The 21,876-nt window shown below is 39.1% G+C and overlaps 1 protein-coding gene across 1 annotated transcript in view; it reads right to left on the bottom strand.

Annotated features, from left to right (window-relative positions):
- DNAJC13 (DnaJ heat shock protein family (Hsp40) member C13) overlaps positions 1-11,668 on the bottom strand; it is a 56,309-nt gene extending 44,641 nt beyond the window's left edge. The window contains 2 exon segments of the mRNA XM_036402918.1: positions 3,661-3,741; positions 11,549-11,668. Coding sequence (XP_036258811.1) covers positions 3,661-3,728 — 68 coding nt within the window. The 5' untranslated portion in view covers positions 3,729-3,741; positions 11,549-11,668.
- Positions 11,669-21,876: the final 10,208 nt, after the last annotated feature.

Below are 21,876 nucleotides of genomic sequence, written 5' to 3'. Positions count from 1 at the left end.
AATGGATATGGAATTTTCTACGTTGTTACTTACAGTTTACCCTTATATGTTAAGCTCTTCTGTTCTATATATCCATAAAGGGGACGTACAAGTTAAATACTACTAAATAGATTTACTTATGCATACCTTTTCCTAAGTTACTGGCTAAGGCAAGATCAAAGACTCATGGACTTGCACTGAAAGGTACCACCAGACCAGAATAAACTTTAAGAAGGCTACACAGGTAGGGAAAAAAAAAACCAAAAACCCAACCATTCCTGCAATAGTCTAAAAGCATCCACCTGAAGCTGTCTCAGCCAACAGTTTTAACACAAAATCCAACTTACACAACTGTTCACAATACTGTACCAAGTCAAAGTACTACTATGGCCAAGTCTAATTTTCTTCATCTTGAGTGAAACCAAAGCTACCAAACTCTAGAAAGACTTATATCACCAAAGCTGCAGTCATTGTACATTGACATCACAGGTATGTTAACTGTCACAGGGCTTAAAGAATAGCAAGGTAGTTGTTCGTGTTTCAAGTGTATCAGACACAAGCAGCAGTGAGCTAAAGCTACAGAATTTTGATGCATCAAGTGCAAAATCAAAGCCTTACCATGGCTTCATTTCCTAGATAATCTCCAAAATGTACCCTGAACAAACAGAGACTCTTTACATATTTCTGAATCTGAAAGTTTTGAAACATAACTAAGCACAGTTTGAAACAGTAGATTATTAATAATAGCTTATTACTTGCACAAGCCATGTTCTAGGGTGCTTCCATCTGGAAGCCATCCGGCCCAAAAAGTAAAGCCAAAGCTGAACCAGAGCCAGTACTAGTAAGTATTCTCTGACTAAAGCAATAGCATCTGAACATGGATGCCTTTCTTGAACTTGAACCAAATAAAAATACTTTGGCTAGCTGTCCACATTAAAACTGATTCAGTGTAGGAATTTAAGTTTCAGTTCTGGGTAAACGGTGGGTTTGCTTGGAAAAGATATTAGCAACCAGATGCCTAATTAATCTGAACCTGTGCCATGTTAGACTGCATCAAGAACCAGCAGATCATTTCTTCCATCCTTCTCTGCATTCTTGTGCTGCAGTACTTTCTCCTCTCTCACTTGACAGGTCTGCAGCACAAGCCATCATTTCTGCATAAAGTCAAACTTTGCATGGGCATCAAATATATTCAGAGCAGCTCTCACATATCCCTTATAACAAGAAGGTCAAGAGCATGTATCTGACAGTCAGGCAATCTCACAAACTTAATACCCATCCAATTTCCATTATTATTAAAACAGTGCAAGTTGAAGCCTTTACTGACCCAGAGTTTACTTAGGAGTTAAAACAAGTGCTTATTTTCTTCAAAGCTTAGGAACATTTGTATTGAACTGATTGGGCCCCTTAAGGATGTTTAACATATTTACAAAACCTATTTGTTTTTCTACATAGTTGAAATTTCCTTATTTAAGATGCAGCTCAAGGAAGTAATGAAGTAATGAAGCAGAATGTTTGAAGCTACTCTAGCTGCTAATAATTCCACTATATTCAGCCTGTCAAAGAATGCTCCAGTCCTTAGTGCATAAGAAGAAACACACTGTTCCCTCTACTCTTGTTGCACAATTTATATAGGTTTTCTGTCTTTTATATGACTTATAAATGAGGTTCGTTTAAGTTCTTTAGAACAGCATATCACAAGTAAAAAAGCTCTTTATTACTTGCTCAAGGTTTTGTTTACTTACTGAGCCTACAGTGAGTTGCACAGCGCTTTGTGGCAGAGTAAGGATTTGCAACCATTACACGTAACTGAAGATCAGCTTCCAAACATCATAGCCCCTTCCTTTTCTCCCCTTATGCTCAAGCCCACATTTCAAGATCCAGGAAGCATTTATTATCCAGGATTCTTAATATGTGATGGGACAAGGAACACAAGACAGAACAGCAGTTTTGCTGAGTTGCCATTTCCCTTGTTTCCTCTCCCTAGGTAAATTCAGAAGAACCAAGTCTTGTTTCATGGACAGGGGAGATTCAGAAGTCAGCTCTCACATGTGGCCTACTCTTGTTCATAACTTCACCTATAAATATTTAAGAAAGGTATTCATACCTCCAGGACTTGAAGAGTTTACTATTAATTATCTCTCAAACTACTCTGCAGTACTGTCTAATCCCAGGCTGTTTTGCGAAGAGTTGAAGCAAATGTCCTCTTCCCCAAGAAAAGACTATGGCCTGTTCACTAATTATTTCAAAGCACTGGAGAAATCTTTTTAATCACAATGAACCTGGCAGATAAATTTCATACCACCACACCCAACAAAAAAAAAAATCTTCATTAATTTTACAGATCTACAGAACACTGGAGCATCATCATGTGCACTACTGGAAAATACTTTATGGACACACAGAGCCCATATTCAAAATGACTAATTCCATGAGTAGTCAAAATGATTCAGGCTCATATAGCACCACAGATTAAATTACTGTTTTTTTAATGTTATACATAGATTATACTGAGAACATATAACTATGAACTGAGTGGACTCAAGAATTCAAATAGAAAATTACTAAAACCCAAATAAGCTTCTGTTGCAACAAACAAGAGGCAACTACTTAGTAAATACTTCTTTCCCCTTCACTACAAAAGAATTAACACACCACTGAATTTTTAAACTGAATCTGTTCTAGACTTTAGACTTAGCCTGAAGTTCTGTAAGAATTCTATAAATGCACCAGAACATTACCATCAAGGTTCAAGATCATAACTTCAAGAGCTTGCCTCAGGCTTTTTAATGAGAGGAATTCTCCTTTCCTTCTCAGTATTCCCAGTCTTTGATAGGATGAAGTCAGACAAAAAAATCAACCAGTTTCAATTTACTGGTCAAACAACAGATTTGGACAATACCTCTTCATAAAACCATTAGAATCAAGCGGTTCTCCTGTTCCCAAGGTGCAGATAACCCACTCTCTTTGTTATGTTGATGTTTGGATAGCAAGGAAAAACTCATTCTACAGAGATACTATGCATGTGAAAAGGAACAGTGGGTGAACGTACCAAATCAAGCCCTGTAACAGCTGACTTCAGACACAGCATAACAGATACCAGTTATGATAACTTAGTGGATAATTTCATTAGACATTCCCAAGCTTTTGCAGACAGGAGCATCACCAAAAATTCATTTTTAGATCCAAGACCTCCATTAAAATCCAGTTAATTTCTATTAGCAGAATTCTTCAAATTATCTCAGTTAGTAGTTTAACAGATAATCTGTTACACAACTTAAGTGTATATGTGGACTAGTAATCCTCATTAATTAAAGTACATAAAACTACTCCTCCATCAAACTGCTCTGAGAAGAAACATTTCCATCTTAAATTTAGTGGTTTATATAGTTAGTTCAAGAGGCTCAGAACCTGACGAGGTCGGGTGGTCCATTTCAGAGCTACACTGCACTGTGGGAACATAAGCAGAGGAAAGCTAAACCACAATGTTACAAATCCAATCTGATTCTAGTGAAGATACATTTAGTTCAGACACTGAGCAGCAGGAGCCTTTAGTTCAATTTTCATTCACCAGTTGGATGAAGTTAAAACTATGCACTTAAATCCAGTAACAGAGAGGAAAAATGTCGCACAAAACTTTAAAAACAAAAAGCCAAAATTAACAAACTTCAAATCACTTACTTTCCCCTCCATGAATGTTTTGTTGTGTAGAAACAAGCAAGATCTCTGTTTTCTCTAATTATATTCATTCTGCGCCAAGACCTGAAAACAAAGGAGACGTCCTGTTAGCACTCAGTATTCTTATTTAAAACCAAAGTTCGCCAATCATTGATATGCTTTTACAAAAAGACTTCGTTTTTAAACTTATTTATCAAACAATACGTGGACCAAGTTGTACAAGAATTATCAGTTTCTCCAATGCATTTGTTACACTAGCTATTCCTTAACAGCAGCAGGTTCCAGTAAGTTATGTCACATTTGCCATATTACAATCACTCTACTTTCACTGCACTTTTGAACATTCAAATTCAAATATATTTTTATGTCATCTCCAAAATGCTTTACTCTCAAAAATCGTATTATATAAAATTATTTGAGTAACCTCTACCTGTAACTCTAGCTAAACCAAAGTTCTACTGCAATTCTGAAATAAACAGTAAGGAGGTATCTGGATACACAGAACTGTTTGTTTTCCAGTCTGAATCAGAACCTGAGGTTGAGAAACTTACTAGCTAAGCATTATGATTGAAGAGCTGACTAAGTACCATTCCTATGCTGTAAAAGTTTAAGCAATCTCACCACTAACATCATGACATGCTTATTTCACACAGAGGGAATATCTATTCCCTAAACACACACACTGAGGACTTAAGTGAAAATTCCCCATAATTGCTTAAGTAGATCATTGCTTTAGGAGTTGCTAAGTTCTAAGGAATGCTCTAAACACTACTATTTTCAATGCCTGAAACAAATGCATGTTGAGTAGTTAGGAAATTAATCTCCCTTTTATTTCACTATGTTGTTACTGCATATACAAGGAACTTAAGCAGACATTCTCTGATTAAGTACAAAAGTGAAGTTTTCACTCTCCATTTACTGCTACAGCATTAGCTATATTTTCAAATGTGTTAAATCAGCCTTCCCTGTAACTGATTGAACTGATTGGTACTACCCTCAGGTTATCACCAATAACACAGTGGCATCCCCAAAATACCACACACTAATGCTGGTCTGCAAGAACACAGCTTGCCGGAAGCAACTCTCAAGCAACCCAATCCCAGTCAGTACCCCACTCAAAGTTAAATAACATCCCATTATCTTTTTACATTCAGCTAACTCTGCTTGACTGGGCAAAGGAAGATGTTTTATTTTGAGATGGACAACCTGCAACATTAGCTCATTGCTAATTTCTACCCTCTATGACTTCAGGTTATTTTCTTTCTGAGCAAACTCTATAGCAGTTATGGAGTCATAAGCATGAAGAATGGATAACCTGCTCAAAATGAACTCTAGAATTCCTTCCCTCAGGTGAAGAGCCAGCACAATCATCACTACTTACTGAAGGAAACTTGAAGTACTGCCTCTGGGAAGAGAGAAGAGCAGTATTTATGTCTTTCAATGACTCAGTCTTCGAGTCAAATTTTCAGAGTTAATATTCCAATGACTCGTGGTAAGTTAAATTCTCTAAAGCCAGTTTTTGGAAACAAAGTATTATGAGGGGCAGGATATTCAACAGCATTATTGCTCCTGACCGCTGACATCATCTTACCTGGACCTGTGCATACCACACTGTCCCGCCTGACATCCTTGCCCCTAAACTGAAATAACACAGATTTGACAGATGGACCACTCATTGGACAGGGAATTGTCCAGAGGGCTGCACTCAAGCAGTTGCAGTCAATAGCTCAATGTTAAAGTGAAGATAGTGACAAGTGGCATTCCTCAGGGGTCAAGACTGCGACTGGAACTGTGTTAACACCTTTGTCAGGGATATGGACAGTGGACTCTGCAAGTTTGCTGATAACACCAAGCGCTGTGGTGCAATCGACAGGCATGAGGGAAGGGGTGACATTAAAGGGACTCTGACAGGTGGGAGAGGTGGGTCTGCGCCAACCTCACAAAGTTCAACAAGGCCACATGCAAGTCTCTGCAGCTGGGCTGGGCCATCCCAAGCACAAATACAAGCTCGGTGGAGAATGGCTTGAAAGCAGTCCTTGAAAGTGACTTGAAAGTGTTGGTTGATGAGAAATTTGACACAACCCAGCAATGTGTGCTCACAGCCCAGAAGCACATTCTGAGATGCATCAAATTAAAACTGGCCAGCAGGCTGTGTGAGACAATTCTTCTGCTCTGCTCCACTCTTGTGAGACCCCACCTGCAGTACTGTGTCCAGCTCTGGGGCTCCCAACATAAGAAGGACCTGGTCCATACCTTTCAGAGTGAATCTAGAGAAGAGCCACAAAGATGGCCAGGGAGGGAGCTGGAGCACCTCTTCTATGGAGACAGGCTAAGACCTGGGGTTTTGCAGCCTGGAGAAAAAGCAGCTCCAAGGAGAACTTAGAGCAGCCTTTCAATACCTAATGGGACCTACAAGAAAGCCAGAGAGGGGCACTGGGCATGTAGTGACAGGACAGAGCGACAGATTTAAACCTTTAAACTGAAAGATGGGAGGCTTAGGTTAGATGTTAGAATTAAATTCTTTATTGTGAGGCACCAGAACAGGCCCAGAGAAGTTCTGGATACTCCATTACACCAGCCCTGGAAGTGCTCCAGGCCAGGCTGGATGGGGCTTTGAGCTATTTGGTCAAGGGAAAAGTGTTCCTGCCCATGGCAGTGAGGTTGGAACTAGATCAGCTTTAAGATCCTTTTCAACCCAAAGCATTCTATGATTACTCCTGAAGTTCTCCATTTTGCTTGGATTAAGAACTGTTATTATTATTACCATAGATAAGAATCAAAACAGTACACTCTATCAAAACTACACAGATCTTACTATACAGTAGCACACTTTAGATCTGGTAATTTTGTTTCAAACTTATCTTTCAGAATATGCCATATACTCAATCTTCATGCCCCTCTTTCAAAGCCATTTTCTTGACATTGACTAAAGTATTAGTAAAAATAAAATAAGAGGCTTATAACAAGACTAGCTTTACTAAGTACAGGATTAAAAGATCTATTTATCTGTAATTCCAGTTTCACCAATACCAGACTCCTCTGACCAGCTCTATTAGGTCTCCCAGACCTGAACTCCACTTGCTCTAGAGTATTTAAAGCAAGATGTTCTCAAGGTTGCAAATATCTACTCCTAATAATACAGAACCAAGAAATATTCATTTACGAGCTACCAGCAGCTTCCAGAAATTTTAACACCAGCATCTAACTAGAATCAGGATACTGATGCATTAAGTATTGTACCTGAAGTGCAATAACAAATTCACCAGACTGCTTTTTTGTTTAGATGAAAACTACCAAAATCATTAAGCTTTCATGCTTTATTCACTGTGCTTCTGGACAGTGATTGCAACCATCCCTCTCACTGAGAAGACTACCACAGGGGCAATATATGCTCAAGTCTAGCAACAATTAATTCTTGTACACATTTTCCAGCAGTTTAACAGACAGAAAAGGCTAACAATAGCCTAGTGTTCTGAGCTGCTGTGGTAAAGCCCAGCAATTATTTACTGGTTGTCTTTGATTTCACAGTAAGAACAAGATTTAAAAAAAAATAGTTCATATCAAAGGCAACAGTATTTTAGAAGAAACCAATAAATTCCTCTTCCTTCACTCATTCCAGCAGAACCAGTGTGGCACCTCTCTTGTACTATCCACAGTGTCATACACTGTAATTTTAGCACCTAAGATAGTTGACTCTGCAGAACACATCAGGCTTTACCATTAATCAAGTTTAGCCATATTGTCAGTGTAAGCTATAGTGGCCTGCTTAGTTATATATTAATTTCCTAAAATAAGACAACATTCTTGTTACCTTTACCTTTTCTTCCTGCATTCAACAGACCTTTAAAAAGTTGCCTGACTTAACACAAAAATGGAGTGAAATTTGTTTTCTCACTCATAAGAGTGAGAGCACCCAGGACAATAAGGCACTAACTTGAGCAATCGTCTTAATGTTCTGGAGTACCTAGAAGTAGAGAAGTCACAACTTGAATACTTTGAATTATTTTGAATTTTTTTGAAGCACAGCTATTGCTTATCCCATACTGATGGCTTTTAAAAGTTTGATACTAGATAAACACCCAGTTGTTCTATTTCCATTGGAGCAGAGGCAAAAACTACTTTGAAAGTAGCAGTTTGTAAACATGATTTTCTTGGTTGAGAGCAGGCATGCTGAATACAGACTGTAGTCAAACAATCCAAGGATTCTGCAGGCAAAGTATTGTCTACAACTTGCAACTTCTTTTGGGAGCCTAACCTAACAAAAGCTCTCCAAAATATCCCCTGGATATTTCAATCAGCTTTTTCACAGGACTGAAGTTCAACAATACTTTCCTATTTGGTTCCTGTAGTACTGTAAATAGCAGTGAAACAGCTTTAGGGGAAGAGCTGAAACCACACTTTTGAGTGCCTCATGTACCAGAAATAGCAACTCTTTAACTAAGGGGCCTGAACTGCTTCCAGGAGCCCCCCTGCCTCAGAGTTTAAGCTACACAGAATCATAGAATAGTTTGAGTTGAAAGGGACCTTTTACACAATCTATATTCAACTTGCATGCACTTTCCACTTTTCCAGGATTTCACATTCTTTAGACAAAACTACCATCTGGGAAAACAATCTATTTCAGGAAACTGAGACAAGTCAGTCTCAAACCAGCACTTGTGGAGTCAGAAGAAAAGCTGTGACCTTGCAGACATCAAAGCAATAGGCACAGCTGTAATTACACATAAGTTTCCTTCAATTTATTAAATCAAGTCAGAAGTTTGGACATGGGTTCAAAGTTTAGTGCAGAATTCAGATTGAGTTTTTTCCTGATTATATTATCTCTCAATTATTACAAAGCCTCAATATCTTTCTTAAACAAAGGTTTAACAAGGTAGGATTCACAGCCCCACACAGGATTATTATTCTTTTCTACTGCAGGGAGGAGTGAAATAAATGCTGATAAGAAAATGAAGCTTCTTGGGCAAAAGAGGAAGAGAAATGCAGACAAGAAACTGTGATTTTGTTTTAAAAATTTATTCCAGCATGGCTGAACACTAGTAAGAGTTCCTGGAAAGTCTTTACTACACAGGGACAGATAGTCACAGCAAGCTCAAGTGTGACTTTTCTGAGTGAGAGAAGACATACTATGAGCATAAAAACAGGAGCCAACTGGAAAGCAATGAGAGCAAAGCACTAAAAAACCCCTAAGGTTCTGTTATTCTGTTATTCACACCTGCCTGCTAGCTTAAAGGTCTGGAGCCTGATTTCCAGTCATCCACACCTCTGTAGCTTTAAAGCCATTATTTAAATAAGTGAGTTTTCCTGCACTGAAATGTTTTAGCTGCCTACATTTCAGCCTCCTCTTTCATTGCTGTGGTCACTAAGTGGCAGAGTTTTGCCTTCAGACAGATTATTTCTAACAAGCATTAATTTTTCTTCTTCCTTGAACAGTACTCTTCTCCTAAAGTACTACAGCCTAATTAGCTGTGGAAACAGATTTCATCTGTAGTGTAGGAACTCCCAGTCCTTTTTGTAAGAGGGGAAAGAGAGAAGATCCACCGGATCCTTAGAAGAAGCTACATGCAACCTGCCTCAGTGATAGCAGTAATCCCACCCTCAGTGCCCCAGGACAGAAAGAGGCTGAGCATTCCAGCTTTACTACTACCATAAATGATGATGACAACATCAGAGTCCATCCTCCAGGTGACCCATTTCCTCACTGAGGATCAGTGTTAAGGATAAGAAAAAGTGTGGAAGATTCTGGTTTTCTTTTATATTTATATTAGCATTCTGCTTCACCAGTAAACCAATCTGATTCACCAGCTGGGCAGGTGAGTATCAGATCAAAAGTATATACTCACTAAGGGAAGGAAGAAAAAAAAATAGTGTTCCTTTCAGTCATAGTTTAGCAATCCTGTCATATTTCTTCAGAATAACGTTCTGTTTTATTAGTGAGGCAAGGGAGTTGTTAATTTTTTTGACACAAGAATAGTTTTTTGGAAGCAAATCAGGAAGCTAAGCAGTTGAAGGTTAACACTTCAAGATATGGTTGAACGCCAGCAGAAGAATTATTAAGTCAGTAAGTTTCACTTACTGAGCTTCAAACAAGTCAAAAGCAAAGTCACCTCCACACTATAAAAAACAAATCTGGCTTTAAAGACCAAGCCTCAGCATACCACTTAAAATCTGGAAATACAAAGTGATTCAGTCCCTCAGGACAAGTATGTGTTTGGAAACTATGAAAAATGCCACATGACACCCAGAGGAGCAAGCAATACATACAAAATAAATCTTCAAAAAATGTGTTTCAACAAGGCTAAAATACAAGGTTAAAGTTCCTGGGAAGTCTATACCACACAGGGACAGAAATGCAACTTTGTCTCCAAACACTCAGATATTTGCAGCAAGTGGAAAAAAAACTATCAGTAATAATAGAAAGGTGCCAGTAACTTCTAGTCAAGTGTTCTGGCACTTGGCTGCCTATAGTAGGCAAGAATTAGACCAAGCTGCACATCTATGAATTGAAGCAGGCTGGAGCCAAGCATAATTTTCACATCTGTAACACTGGTCCTGTTATTTTCATTTTATTCATCAGGTCACTAGTAGTCCCTTCAACAGCCTCCTCCTTTTCAACAGATCTCACTACATGCAAGTAGCCTATGCAGACAAATCTAATATCAACAAAAAAAGTCTTCAGCTTCAGAGAACTTGAATTCTAAAACCAGGAATATTTTCTGAAATGCAGTATTATCTAATCAGTGCTAAGTAACATGAAACAAAGCAGTCATCTACTGAATTTCGTCTACTCCAACCATCACACATCTTATTCATGAAACAGCACAGGAGAAAAAGAGAAAACAAATTTCAGATTGCATTAACTTCAAAAGCAGCCACACTGCAGAGATTGAGTGGATGCACAGGAAGTCTCTGAATAAACTTCTAGGCCTATGTTTTCCCCCAAGCAGAATGCTCAAACAGGTCCCTCAGCACCAAGCCGAAAAGAGAAAAAAGACCTCTCCTTCCCAAACTGAAGTGCTAAGATAACATTTTTATAGCCCAGAAGTAGAGGTACAGTGATTAAGGCACAGGCTTCACACCACTCTACAGGAAAATCTATCCCAAAGACTGCTGGCAGCTCCCCGCAGACAGAAAACCATCCAATATGACTGCTCGTTTTGACTTTCAGAAAACAAAAAGCAAGCTAAAAGCATGCATGGAAGGAAATCAAATGCTCGTGGAAAAATAAGAGCATTAAGGGTAGATTTTCTGAAAAGTGCATCTAGTTCTGCTCATGCTCTTCAGGCTAGCACTCTACTAGCACTCAAAAAAGAAATAAAATCTCATCTCTGTGAGAACATATCTCCACCACATCTCTCCCACCCTTCATAAATTATTTCCCAAAGCATCTCCTCACAGCTATATTTTGATCTGAAGGCAGGAGAAGGAAAATAACGTGTCTTTTCTTAATGGACACGTCAATACTCTTCTAAGAAAAAAGACAAATTCTGCCCGGAGGCTACAGAAGCCGCATCAGGTGCGGGGCACGCCGAGCGAAGCGCCGGGCGGGCAGAGGCTGGAAAACAACCCAGCCCTCTCCTCTGCCCGGATACAGGAAGCGAAGGGAGGGCTGGAGCGGCTGCTGACAGGTACCGCGCTGGGCACGGGGGACGCCGGCTCACAGCCCCAGGCCCCCACGGCTGGGGCGGGAGCGGGGCTGTGCCGGCGGCAGCATCAGCCCCCGGGCGGCAGAGCCAGCGCTGCCCCAGCCCCGACCCCGCTCCCCGCACAGCGCGGCGGGGCCGGGTGCGCCCCCTGCCCGCCCACCCGGCCCCGAGCAGCACCCGGGATCGTGGAAGGAGGCGGGAGCTGCTGCCGCCGCCCCCTCACCTCCCCCGCCGCTGGGATTTACCTGGTCGGGGAGCCCGCGCTGCCCGGACCTGCCCCCACCAGCAATGCGCTTTCCCGGCGATAAGGGTGAAGGGGCACGGAGCGGAGCTCTCACCCCTCACCCTCCGGGCGGCCGGGCGGGCGGCAGCCGCTACACCGCTCCCGCTGCCTCAGAGCCTGGCGCTGGAGGCCGCCATCTTAGCTCAGGCAGCGAGACCGCCCCCTCGGCGCAGCCGCCGTGCGGCCCGGGGCCGTCATGGGACGCGGTCACCTGATGTGTTCCGCGCTGCCTGCCCCTTCCCGCCGCACTGACTCCCCTCCTTCCTTCCTTCCCACCCTCGCCCCTTGCCCTGCCCTGCCCTGCCTTGTTCTGCCGGGAACCGGCATGGCTCCGTGCGCAGGCGCCGCGCCGCCGGGGTGCCAAGTGCCTGTCGCGCTCCCCTTGCGCGTCGCCTCAGGGGTGTCAGTGACCGGTGCCGTCCTGCCCGAGCGTCTCCAGGCCGTGGAAGGCGCGTGGAACAGTTAAAAAGCCGGAGCACGCTGCTTAATGATGCACATTACTTACGTGTCTGTAAAAGCCATGTTAAAATGCCACATTGAGGCTGCGGAGACTGAATCACTGATTTATGTGGTTGGCTAACCACCCTTCAGATTTGTTACGGGACTCTTAAGCTCCACGTCAACTTCCCCATATTCTGCACCAGATGCAAAGGTTCCCAAAAATGTAAACTACGGACGCCAGCATTGTAACACGAGCTCCTTAAAATGGCTACTGATTGACATAAATATTTTGAATATTTTAAAATATGACTTGCATTAGAATACCATGGCCTTTCCCTTTCATTAAAGTCTGCAGATGAAGAGAGAAATGAGGAAAAAACTGTAAGTGGAACTAAGTATTTTGGTGAAAAATACCAAAACCACAGGTGTTAAGTTTTTTTAATATCCTTTTCGCCCTCATATCTACTCTTAAGAAACAGCATGTAGCTGAGTCAGGGCAGGTTCAGGATGGGTATCAGGAGAAAGATTTTCACCCAGAGGGTGGCTGGGCACTGAACAGGCTCCCCAGGGAAGTGGTCACGGCACCAGCCTGGCAGAGCTCAAGAAGCTTTTGGACAATGCTCCTGAGGACAGAGTGCGACTCTTGAGGTGTCCCAGCAGGGCTGGGAGGTGGAGTTGATGATCCTTGTGGTTCCCTTCCAGCTCTGGATATTCTGTGATAAACTGTCTTGTATTTTGCTTAAGATATTTAAATACTAGTCAGACATTCTTCTGTTAAATCTAGTCCTCTGAATCTGGGGCACTGTGATAAAATAGCACTGATGGGAAAATAACATATTACTTCGGGGAAGCTGATAAATTGGCTTTTGGTTACAGAACTTCAAGGGACATAAAAAAAAAAGATTTAATGTTTTATTAACGTACTAGGAATTGTAAGAATCTAATTTCAGAGGGAGGTCATATGATTTGGAAGAGTTTCTTTGAGTGCATGGAAGAGTTTTTGGACAGGTTTGGAGTGGTTTCTGGTTTTGTTAATTAGTTGGCTCAGAGCGGTTTTTTGATTCAGGGGGTGTTGATTTTTTCTCAGTACTTATTTTGCATTGTTAATATAGGTAAGTAAAATATGTCAAGTAAAGCAAGAGCTTGTTAGCTGTTTATTACTAGGGAACAAAGAATGACACTTGAATAATGAAATTGATGTAACAAAGTAGTAATCAATGGATTTTAATTAATCAATGGATTTTAATTAATTAATGGATGGATTTTAATCAGACAGCACAGATTATATTTCAGTATATTTATTCAGCTCAAACTAGTATTTCAGTAACTGTGTTTTCCTCTATTTTTGGACATGCTTTTGCCTAAGTAGTGGCATTAACTTTGGATCTAATGCAAACAACTGATAAAAGGAGGGCACAGATTAAGATAAAGAAAATTTGAGAGATAGTGAAATAATAATTTTGAAATTATTCAGAGAAAGAGCAAACAAGGAAGGTGTGTTTAACAGCTCTGACAGAAAGTTATGGAAATGATATTTTACAACATGGTACAACATCTCTCAGAAATTAAAGTAGACCAGGATTTCATTACTGTCTAACTGTAAAGTATGTGTGACGTTACCTTGTGTGCAGAAAAAAGTATTCTGGTTTGGTCTTTTTTTCTAGTGAGATGACACTACTGGATATTTTTAGAGATAGGATCTCATTTTTCTGTTTAACCAAAGGTTTGTGAAAATGCTGGAATACAAAAATTCTATTTTTAACACCTCAAATTTAAAAGTTTCTTGTTTTAGTTTAAAAAGAAAGTGAACAAAATCCTCACTCCATTAATGTCAATGACAGTTTTGTTATTACCTGTGTCTGACACAGGTAGTGCTTTATTTTTCCCAGTCACAGAGTCAGAAATCGTATCAGAGCCATTCTCATTATAATAACATTAATAAAAATATTATCTCAAAATAACATTAGTAAAACACAAGTTTGATGCCTTCTTGAAAGATAAAATGTTAAATTGCTTCAATCCAGTTTGGAGAAGCAAACCCAAGTTCAGTTCTTCCAGATCTTTCATGTGAAGTACTGCAAATGTCAATATGACCTTGTCCATTTAAATACTTCCATTTGCAAAAGAGTTCAGGCCATCTCCAATCTAGAGAGCAAGGTCTCTCCTTACCATCCAATTATTGAAATCTGGAAGGAATGAAGAGTTCTAGTCCACCACTAAATAATTAATAATCCACTGGCTATTTCTGTGATCAGCACCTGTTCTGAAAGACTGTGGTTTAGGATGGCTGAATTCTTCAAGGAAGCTACAATACAGGTACTGTAGAGCCAATGCTAAGATTCTCTGCATAAATATTACGATTGTAAATACAGCCTATAATAGTAGAGATCCTATTCCCTTTAAGACAGATATATTGTGGTTTATAGCAATAAAAAGAACAGGTTTCTACCTAGCCTGCATGCAGGAAACAATGGACAAATTAACTTCCCTTCCTAGTACTGTCTCTAATAATAGGGCAGAATTTTGGGTCATCTGTTTCGACAAATTAGAGATTTTCCATCCTTCCTTGTCTTAGAAGAAAATAAGTTCCTGCTAGAACTGGGAATAGTTACTTTACTCTCTTACTTAACCTGCAGTTAGGGCACAGGAGGGCGCAGGACCATCCACTCTAAAGTCAACTACTGTTTTTCTGTCATGAAGTAATGTGGATCTATCTAGTCATCTTAAAGACTGGATCTAAAAGGTACAACACAGCTTAGTATGAATTTAGGATAACTAACAGAAAATATGCTTAATAATTGTAATTTTAAATGACCAAATAACAAGAACAGTAATCCCTTGATGACTAATTATAGTACTTGACTGAGAAGGGATAACAGAAAGATTTTGAAAGGGGGGAAGTAAATGTCAAAGTCCCATATAAATCTAATTAAGAAAAATGCCTTTGGAAACCTCTGTCCTGGATCTTGTCTCTTTTACTGCAAAATTGTTGTAAATGGCAAAATTCAGGTTACACTGAGGGCCTTCTGGAAATCAGACCCACATTCCTACATCAGTCTTTGTTCTATTCCTTGTTATCCCAAAGATGCATTAAGACTATGCTGACAATCTGTCAGCTGTTCAAAGCTCACATCAAATTTTTATGTATCTTGACATATTTTGTCTAAAAATAAATGCAGATAATAACGATAATTTATCTTCTCTGTGACATTTATTAACAGGTAGCTTTTGGGTGCTCCCCGTTAATAATCCTATATTTCCCGATAGACTTGTTAAATGATTACTTGTTTGTTATCTTAGCTAGTGGCTTAATAATAACTGTAGCCTAAGCTAATTAACTTTGTGATAAATTTTGGTAAATAATTAATATGTATCTTCAATACAGTGATGCATGCCAATCTGTATTCATATTTGTAGCATTCCTCCAATAACTCTTCTGTTTGGATAATCCTTTCCTTTTGCCATCGGCCTATGTGCAGTAAACATTCTCATATTAACTTTTGAGCTCTTGACCCATCTATACCTTTGTATAACCGGTCTTTTTGGTGTGTCTTTTGAAGATAATCTACAAATTGTCTTTATCTTTTAACTCTTTTACCTTCCAATAGGTAAGTTCCAATCTGAGTTGCAATCCAGTCTTAGCAGTTTATGTGGGTACATCTGGTGTAAGAAAAGTGGATACATCAGATTTGCTTAAAACCTCAGATGTCATTCCTAGTAGAAAGAATCTTATCATGGAACTAAATAGCAATGCACAGTGATGTAACAGTTCCTAATGAAATTACACCATCTAAAAAATGTGGGGTTATATTTTTTCAAAGGAAAATGTAAAGGAGAAATGTATTGTTTATTGCATGTAAAACAAAATAGCAACCAATTTATAGAGTAAGTCTTAACTACCTTCTCTTTTGACTACATTTATTCAGTTTGTTGAAAAACAATCTGTACGCATATGTTCAGTTGAAACCTCAACAAAATGACAATGAAAATTCCCATATACTTATTTCATCTTGGGAATGCTTCACCTTAGCATTGCAAGGCTTCTTAAGGTAAACTGTTCTTTGAAATAATCTGACTCCTAGGGACCATTTTGTGATAAAAGATACTGTGGATGTCCCAGTAACACTTGTTCTCACTGTTGACACACAGCACCTGCAGGGAAGTGCCCTGAAACACAAAGAGGCATTGCAGAAGGAGCCGACTCTGAGAAAAGTGAGGGCCTGTGCAAAGAAGAAATTGGAGTTCTGGAAGAGCAGAATGGGCCAGAGTGGTAGGAGTGGGTTTTGCACATGGGTCTCATAGGATGGATAAGTATCTTCAACTACTGAGAAGGAGAGTAATCAGTCAGCTTCTACTGTGAGGCTGTGAGGCTTTGATGTTTGAAAATTTTACTGTGAACAGGAGAAGTGCTTATGTAGGGAGAAGAGGACTTTTTCTCAAGAAAACTGATACAGCCAATTCACAGAAGAGGGAAACCAAAAGGAGAATATATACTTAGATCTGGCCCAGCAAAACACTGTTAATGATACAAATAGCTGAGAATAAAGCCTGGGAATGTCTGGGAAGGAGACAGGGATTGATCTGAAGAAAAGAATAGGATGATAGGAAGACTCAAATGGAGAAGCAAGGAGTGTGAGGAAGGGCTTAGCAGAGCAACAGGGTGCAAAAGACAGGACAAAAGAGGCAGTACCCACAACAGTCTGCTAAACTAGAAACCACAGTTTTTGCAGGATAATTCAGTCTGCTAAACTAGAAACCACAGTTTTTTGCAGGATAACTCAGGCTGAAATACCTAATGCTCATTTGTTCTGAAATCCTCTCTAGAGGATCTCAACTTAGTTCTGTTGTTAGTTATTCTTAATACCAACCAGAGATCTGTGTTGCTGATCTAGATGTGGTATATGATATAATCCCACATCATAGCTATGTGGGTTTTTAAAATGAACCTAGAGAATTATGCATTTACATACATAAATAACTATGCAGTATTGACATTGTAAAACCAAAAGGTCTTTTAGATTAAAAAATTCCAGAAGATTAGGATTGCCTTTGCAAATAATTGCATGCTTGTGTATAATTTTTATCCATGGGAACTTTGCCTTATTCACTCCACAAGATGAAGGGACTCATTGAATCCACATGGATGCTGTGCTGTGTTCTATTCACATTGCTCAGTTTGCTGGCCCAAGATTTATTTAGTGTGCTCTATACCAGCTCTATTATTCAAGCTTCAGAATATTCAAGCTTACTAATTTCCATATTGGCATTTCTGTGACATTGTTCAGTACACTGAGTGCTCCAGAAACATGAGTTAATTTATTTTCTCAGCATCCTTCTGCTTCTAATATTTGACTAGTTGAAAGTACATTAATGTTTCTTTTTCTGTGTATTCCTGTGTATAATTTTCAAGTATCCTAACACAACCTTTAAGGATCACATGTTTTTTAGCAAAAGCACACTTATCCTATTAAAAAAATAAAATTGCTATTTGATCTCTCCCTGTCTCTTTTTGTAGACATGAGAACAAAAACTGATGACAGTGTACCTTGCAGGCTTATTCAATTTATTGATCTATGTGACATGCCAACTTTTACATGTCTTATGTATTTTAGAACATGCTCCTGTCTTAGAAAATTCTCCTACTAAAGATATTGCATTGCCAATTTCATTGTCAGTTTATTTATTGAAAGTTGATTTTTGTGGAAAGTTAAATTTAAATGCTAGTGCAGGAATGGGAATGCTATTAATTTGAGGAACTGGATATTGACAGAGTGGCTGAAATTTATATTCAGCAATTAGGGTAACCAAAAATAAAATAAAATAAATAAAATAAAATAAAATAGTTAAGAAAATTTATTTTGAACACTGAACTATCTCAGGAGCACAGTGCATTAGTGGGACAGTAGGAAAATTTGGTCATTGGAATTTTACCAATTTTTTGGTAAACCAATTCTACTAATTTTTTGGTGGAATTATTCAGAATCACAGGGAGATTCCTGCAGTGCAGGTGTTTAAATTTGGTCATCCAAAACAAAAGGGCCTTTGAAAACCAAGCAACAGGTTCCTGTTGCTTACACAATACATTTTTCATCAGCAAGAGTTATGAAGTTATACTTGATTCATCACTGCAGCCTGTAGAGCAATAGGGGAAAAGTAAGTACTAATTCTCTGATTCTTTAGTCTGGGGTCAAATCCCAGAAGCAGAAATAAGTGAGATTATAATGCCCAATGGAAATAATTGTGGACAAAACAACAAATAGGAATTATTACCCTTGCCCAGTGTCTCAGATGATCCTAAAAGTCTTACTATTTCCAGAGGGCAAGAATGTTCTTGAGCATATCCAGTTTAATCAAAATTTGTTCATGAAGCACAAAGAAGAACAGAGGAAATTATGATCTCATAACTTTCAGGCCAAGCCATTGAAATTATAGCCTTGTGAGAAAGAATGTAAATCAAAAAGAATATTTAATTTTTCCTTCTTTGGTTTTTTTTTAAGCTTCTCATTGCCCAGTAGTATGCTCTTTACCATTTAGAATGACTGCTAGCTGAGAAACTAACCATTTATGAATGATACAGCTGCAAGGTGTTATCACAAAAAAAAAGAACATTTTATTGCCTAATAACCAATAGCAGCAGCAGCAGCAATTGAAAGGCTTCTGGCTGAAAGACCTAAGTTGCATAATATGTGAAAGCTGTGTTGCTTTTATAACAATTTAATCTCAAGCATTATCTGTATACCCTGTATTATCTGTTAGAGACCCCCCACCCCAATAATAGCTCACCCTATATGTGTGATCCACAACTGGAACATATTTTCATGGTGGATTTTACAAAAATGTGTTTTAGTTTCATAAACATCCTAAAGTAAAACAGAATGCAATTATCTGATTGCTGGAAGGCAAAAAATTCCATGTTAGTTCAGGCACTGTTTTATTGAGCTGTGTTCAATTTCTCAAAGCATTCAGAAATTTCATTATGAGATTACACCAGGCACCCCTGGCTCCAGCACCATAGCAGAGAAAATGGGATGCCCAACACCTGCTGCTTCCCACATTTTGGATGCTATCCAAATCACTATCCAATCACTATCTAATCCTGCTCTCCAAAGAAACCCTTTACAACAATTTCAAAAGTTAGTCTATCTCTCTCTGTGCCGGTTTGTAGTATTCACATCTTACTAGGCTACTTAAGCTGCTCTCTCCCCATCTCCTGTCCCTTTTGTGCTATGAAAAACTGGAAATTAACTATAGTGACTTTGCTTTCAGCTCATTTCAGTCAGAATGCCTGTAAGTCATCAGTGATGGTATTTCAGGCTACACTCCTATGTATAGCTTTACATCTTGGTGTAACTTCCCTCAGCAAAGTGTGGCACACAAAGCCACCCTGTCCCTGCATGGCAGAGCTGCCATGTCACACACTGATGGCACATGATGCATCCGATTTAACTGACATTTGAACCTGAAACTCCTGATGGAGCCAGGAAAACCTTGATTCTGGGAGCTGTGCCTCCTCCTCCTCAATGCAGACAGATCTCAGATTTGAGAGGTCACATGCAGTTATCCTGGAGTCCTTGACTCTGAATCTCCAAATAACGTTGTGGAACTTGTGAAGAAAAATAAAGTGATTGAACCCACAGAGGTGGGTGGTATTCCCTGTAGGCATATTCTCACCTTTATTGTTCACAGGCAAGAGGTCTCATCATTTATGTGAGAAATGTTTTAAGCTCTCTGTACAACATCAGTGATCGCTAGTGCTGGTCTGAAGGAGGGTGGGGAATATTCCTAGGCAACACACCCTCTCCTTGGAAGAAGGCTCAGAAGAGATGGGTACAGGTGTTTATAAAGCTCGTGTTATGAGCTATTTAGAGTGATAATCAGATTATATCCACATTAACAGCAGAAGGAGGGTGTAGCATAATCTGCAGTAATGCTAAACTACATTGCAAGCCATGGACATAGAGAAGCTGATACTTTGCCTTTCCCCCTGTTATTGAATGACAGCTACAATGTAAGATTGCTGGACACAGTGAGTCATAAAAAGAGCATCAGTCAGCATGATTTTCAGCTCTTTCCCATTTCCTGTAATAAGCAGAAGCAGTTCTTTGGAAATTTCTGTTTTCTTTTGAGTTGGTAGATATTTTTTTCTTAGATTGTTACAGTTTCACCTTCATTTCCCTCATGCTGTTGCTGGTTTCGTTTTTCTCATTCTGACAAATCATTGAGTCCCTTACCAATTTCTCAGTCTTGCGGGGATACTGGTATTTTAGATTCTGGTGATGAAAAAGTATTACCTTTAATATCCAGATCACTGGGTCATTTGGCTGAATTAATGGAAACAGAAGTAGATGAATGTGAGAAAGCACAAGCAGCAGGGCAGAAAGTTAACAGCAGTAAGTTAACACCCCTTCTAGCATCCATTTCAGGCAGTATGTTATCCATATTATCTTCCCACTCTTTTTGCTTTGCTTTGACACAGATCGTGACCATCAAGTGGTATATAAGGCATATGCTGCTGTTTTTAAGCATAAGCATATGGACAGTTATGCAATCTTATTTAGTGCTAGTTTGTTTTTTTGGCCAAATTCCTCTGAACTTCTGCTGTCCTATTTTTAGTGTATGGCGGAGAGGCATGTAACAAAAGAAGCTCAAATATATTCTTATTTATACATCTTAATTTGTGGAAAATACAAATTATTATTGTACTATACTAGTAACCAGTTTTGGATTATATGAATTATTCAGCTTTTTGATAAATTACTTAACAGTGAGGTGAAATTAGCTGGTGTGCTTATTGAATTAGTTGATCAGCAAGTAAGTGCTATCCACTCAAGAGGAGGATAGACTGAGTTTAAAAATGCTTGAATTGTTCTTCAGTAGGGGTGATGTTATACCAGCCATGAAAAGGACCATGTTCTCTATTATAAAATCACAGAATTCTTTTGTTTCTGCTTCTAGTTCAAGTTGCATTTTAAGAGGAGAAATATCTTCCACTATAGGAAAGTCAAGAATAACATTCATGAATATATAAGCCAATTTTATAATTGCTCAAGCTTTTTACTGATGGTTTTTACCCACAATCTGCAAAGCAAGTGGCTTCTTAGCAAAAAAGGCGCTGAGCCTTTTTTTTTTTACTACTGATCATGTTCAAACTGAGTCTCTTTATGAGGAGTCTTTTCATAACACCAGATATGCCGATTAATTATTTCAGTGTGAGTCTTATCATCTGAAGTGACCTGACCCTTACAAGAAAATTTTCTTTGCACAAATAAGAATTGCAATCAAGTAAGGTATAGAATACTCTATACAGAAATGTACTAAAACTGAATCGTTAGTTTATTGTATTTGAATAAACTAATATTTTGGTAGTCATTAAGAGAAAATGAAGCATTTAATTAATTTATTTGCTGTTATTTTCTTATGTAAAAGTGACTAGCAGTTATGTCTTTGAATAAAATTTGGTTTTCTCTCTGACCAGTGCTTAGAAAGCTGGTGCACCCAGTTTTTTAGGAAAAGTAATGTAGCTTTTGACAGAAGCACAAAGTGATGACTTGGCACATGGCAGACAAAGGACAAACCGTTCACTTGTGGCCCTAAATTTATTTCAGTGTAACCAGTAAACAGGGGCACAGCATGGACTTTGCTGATTAAAAGCAGAATTAAAAAGCCTGAAGCTGCATTTGACAGTGTTCCAAGTTGTTACCAGCTCAACACATGGGATTCTGTTTCCTTTTACTTTGTGGCTTCTGGCATTCCCCTGCAGAATATTACTGTTTCATTGTGGGTTTGTGTATTTTCTTCACTCTAGGAGAATTTATTTATTCCTCTCGATTTCCTAGAGAGACTTAATAC

This window comes from Molothrus ater, chromosome 1, assembly GCF_012460135.2.
Source record: "Molothrus ater isolate BHLD 08-10-18 breed brown headed cowbird chromosome 1, BPBGC_Mater_1.1, whole genome shotgun sequence".
Taxonomy (NCBI): Eukaryota; Metazoa; Chordata; class Aves; order Passeriformes; family Icteridae; genus Molothrus; species Molothrus ater.
This window is presented reverse-complemented; position numbering and strand designations above follow the sequence as displayed.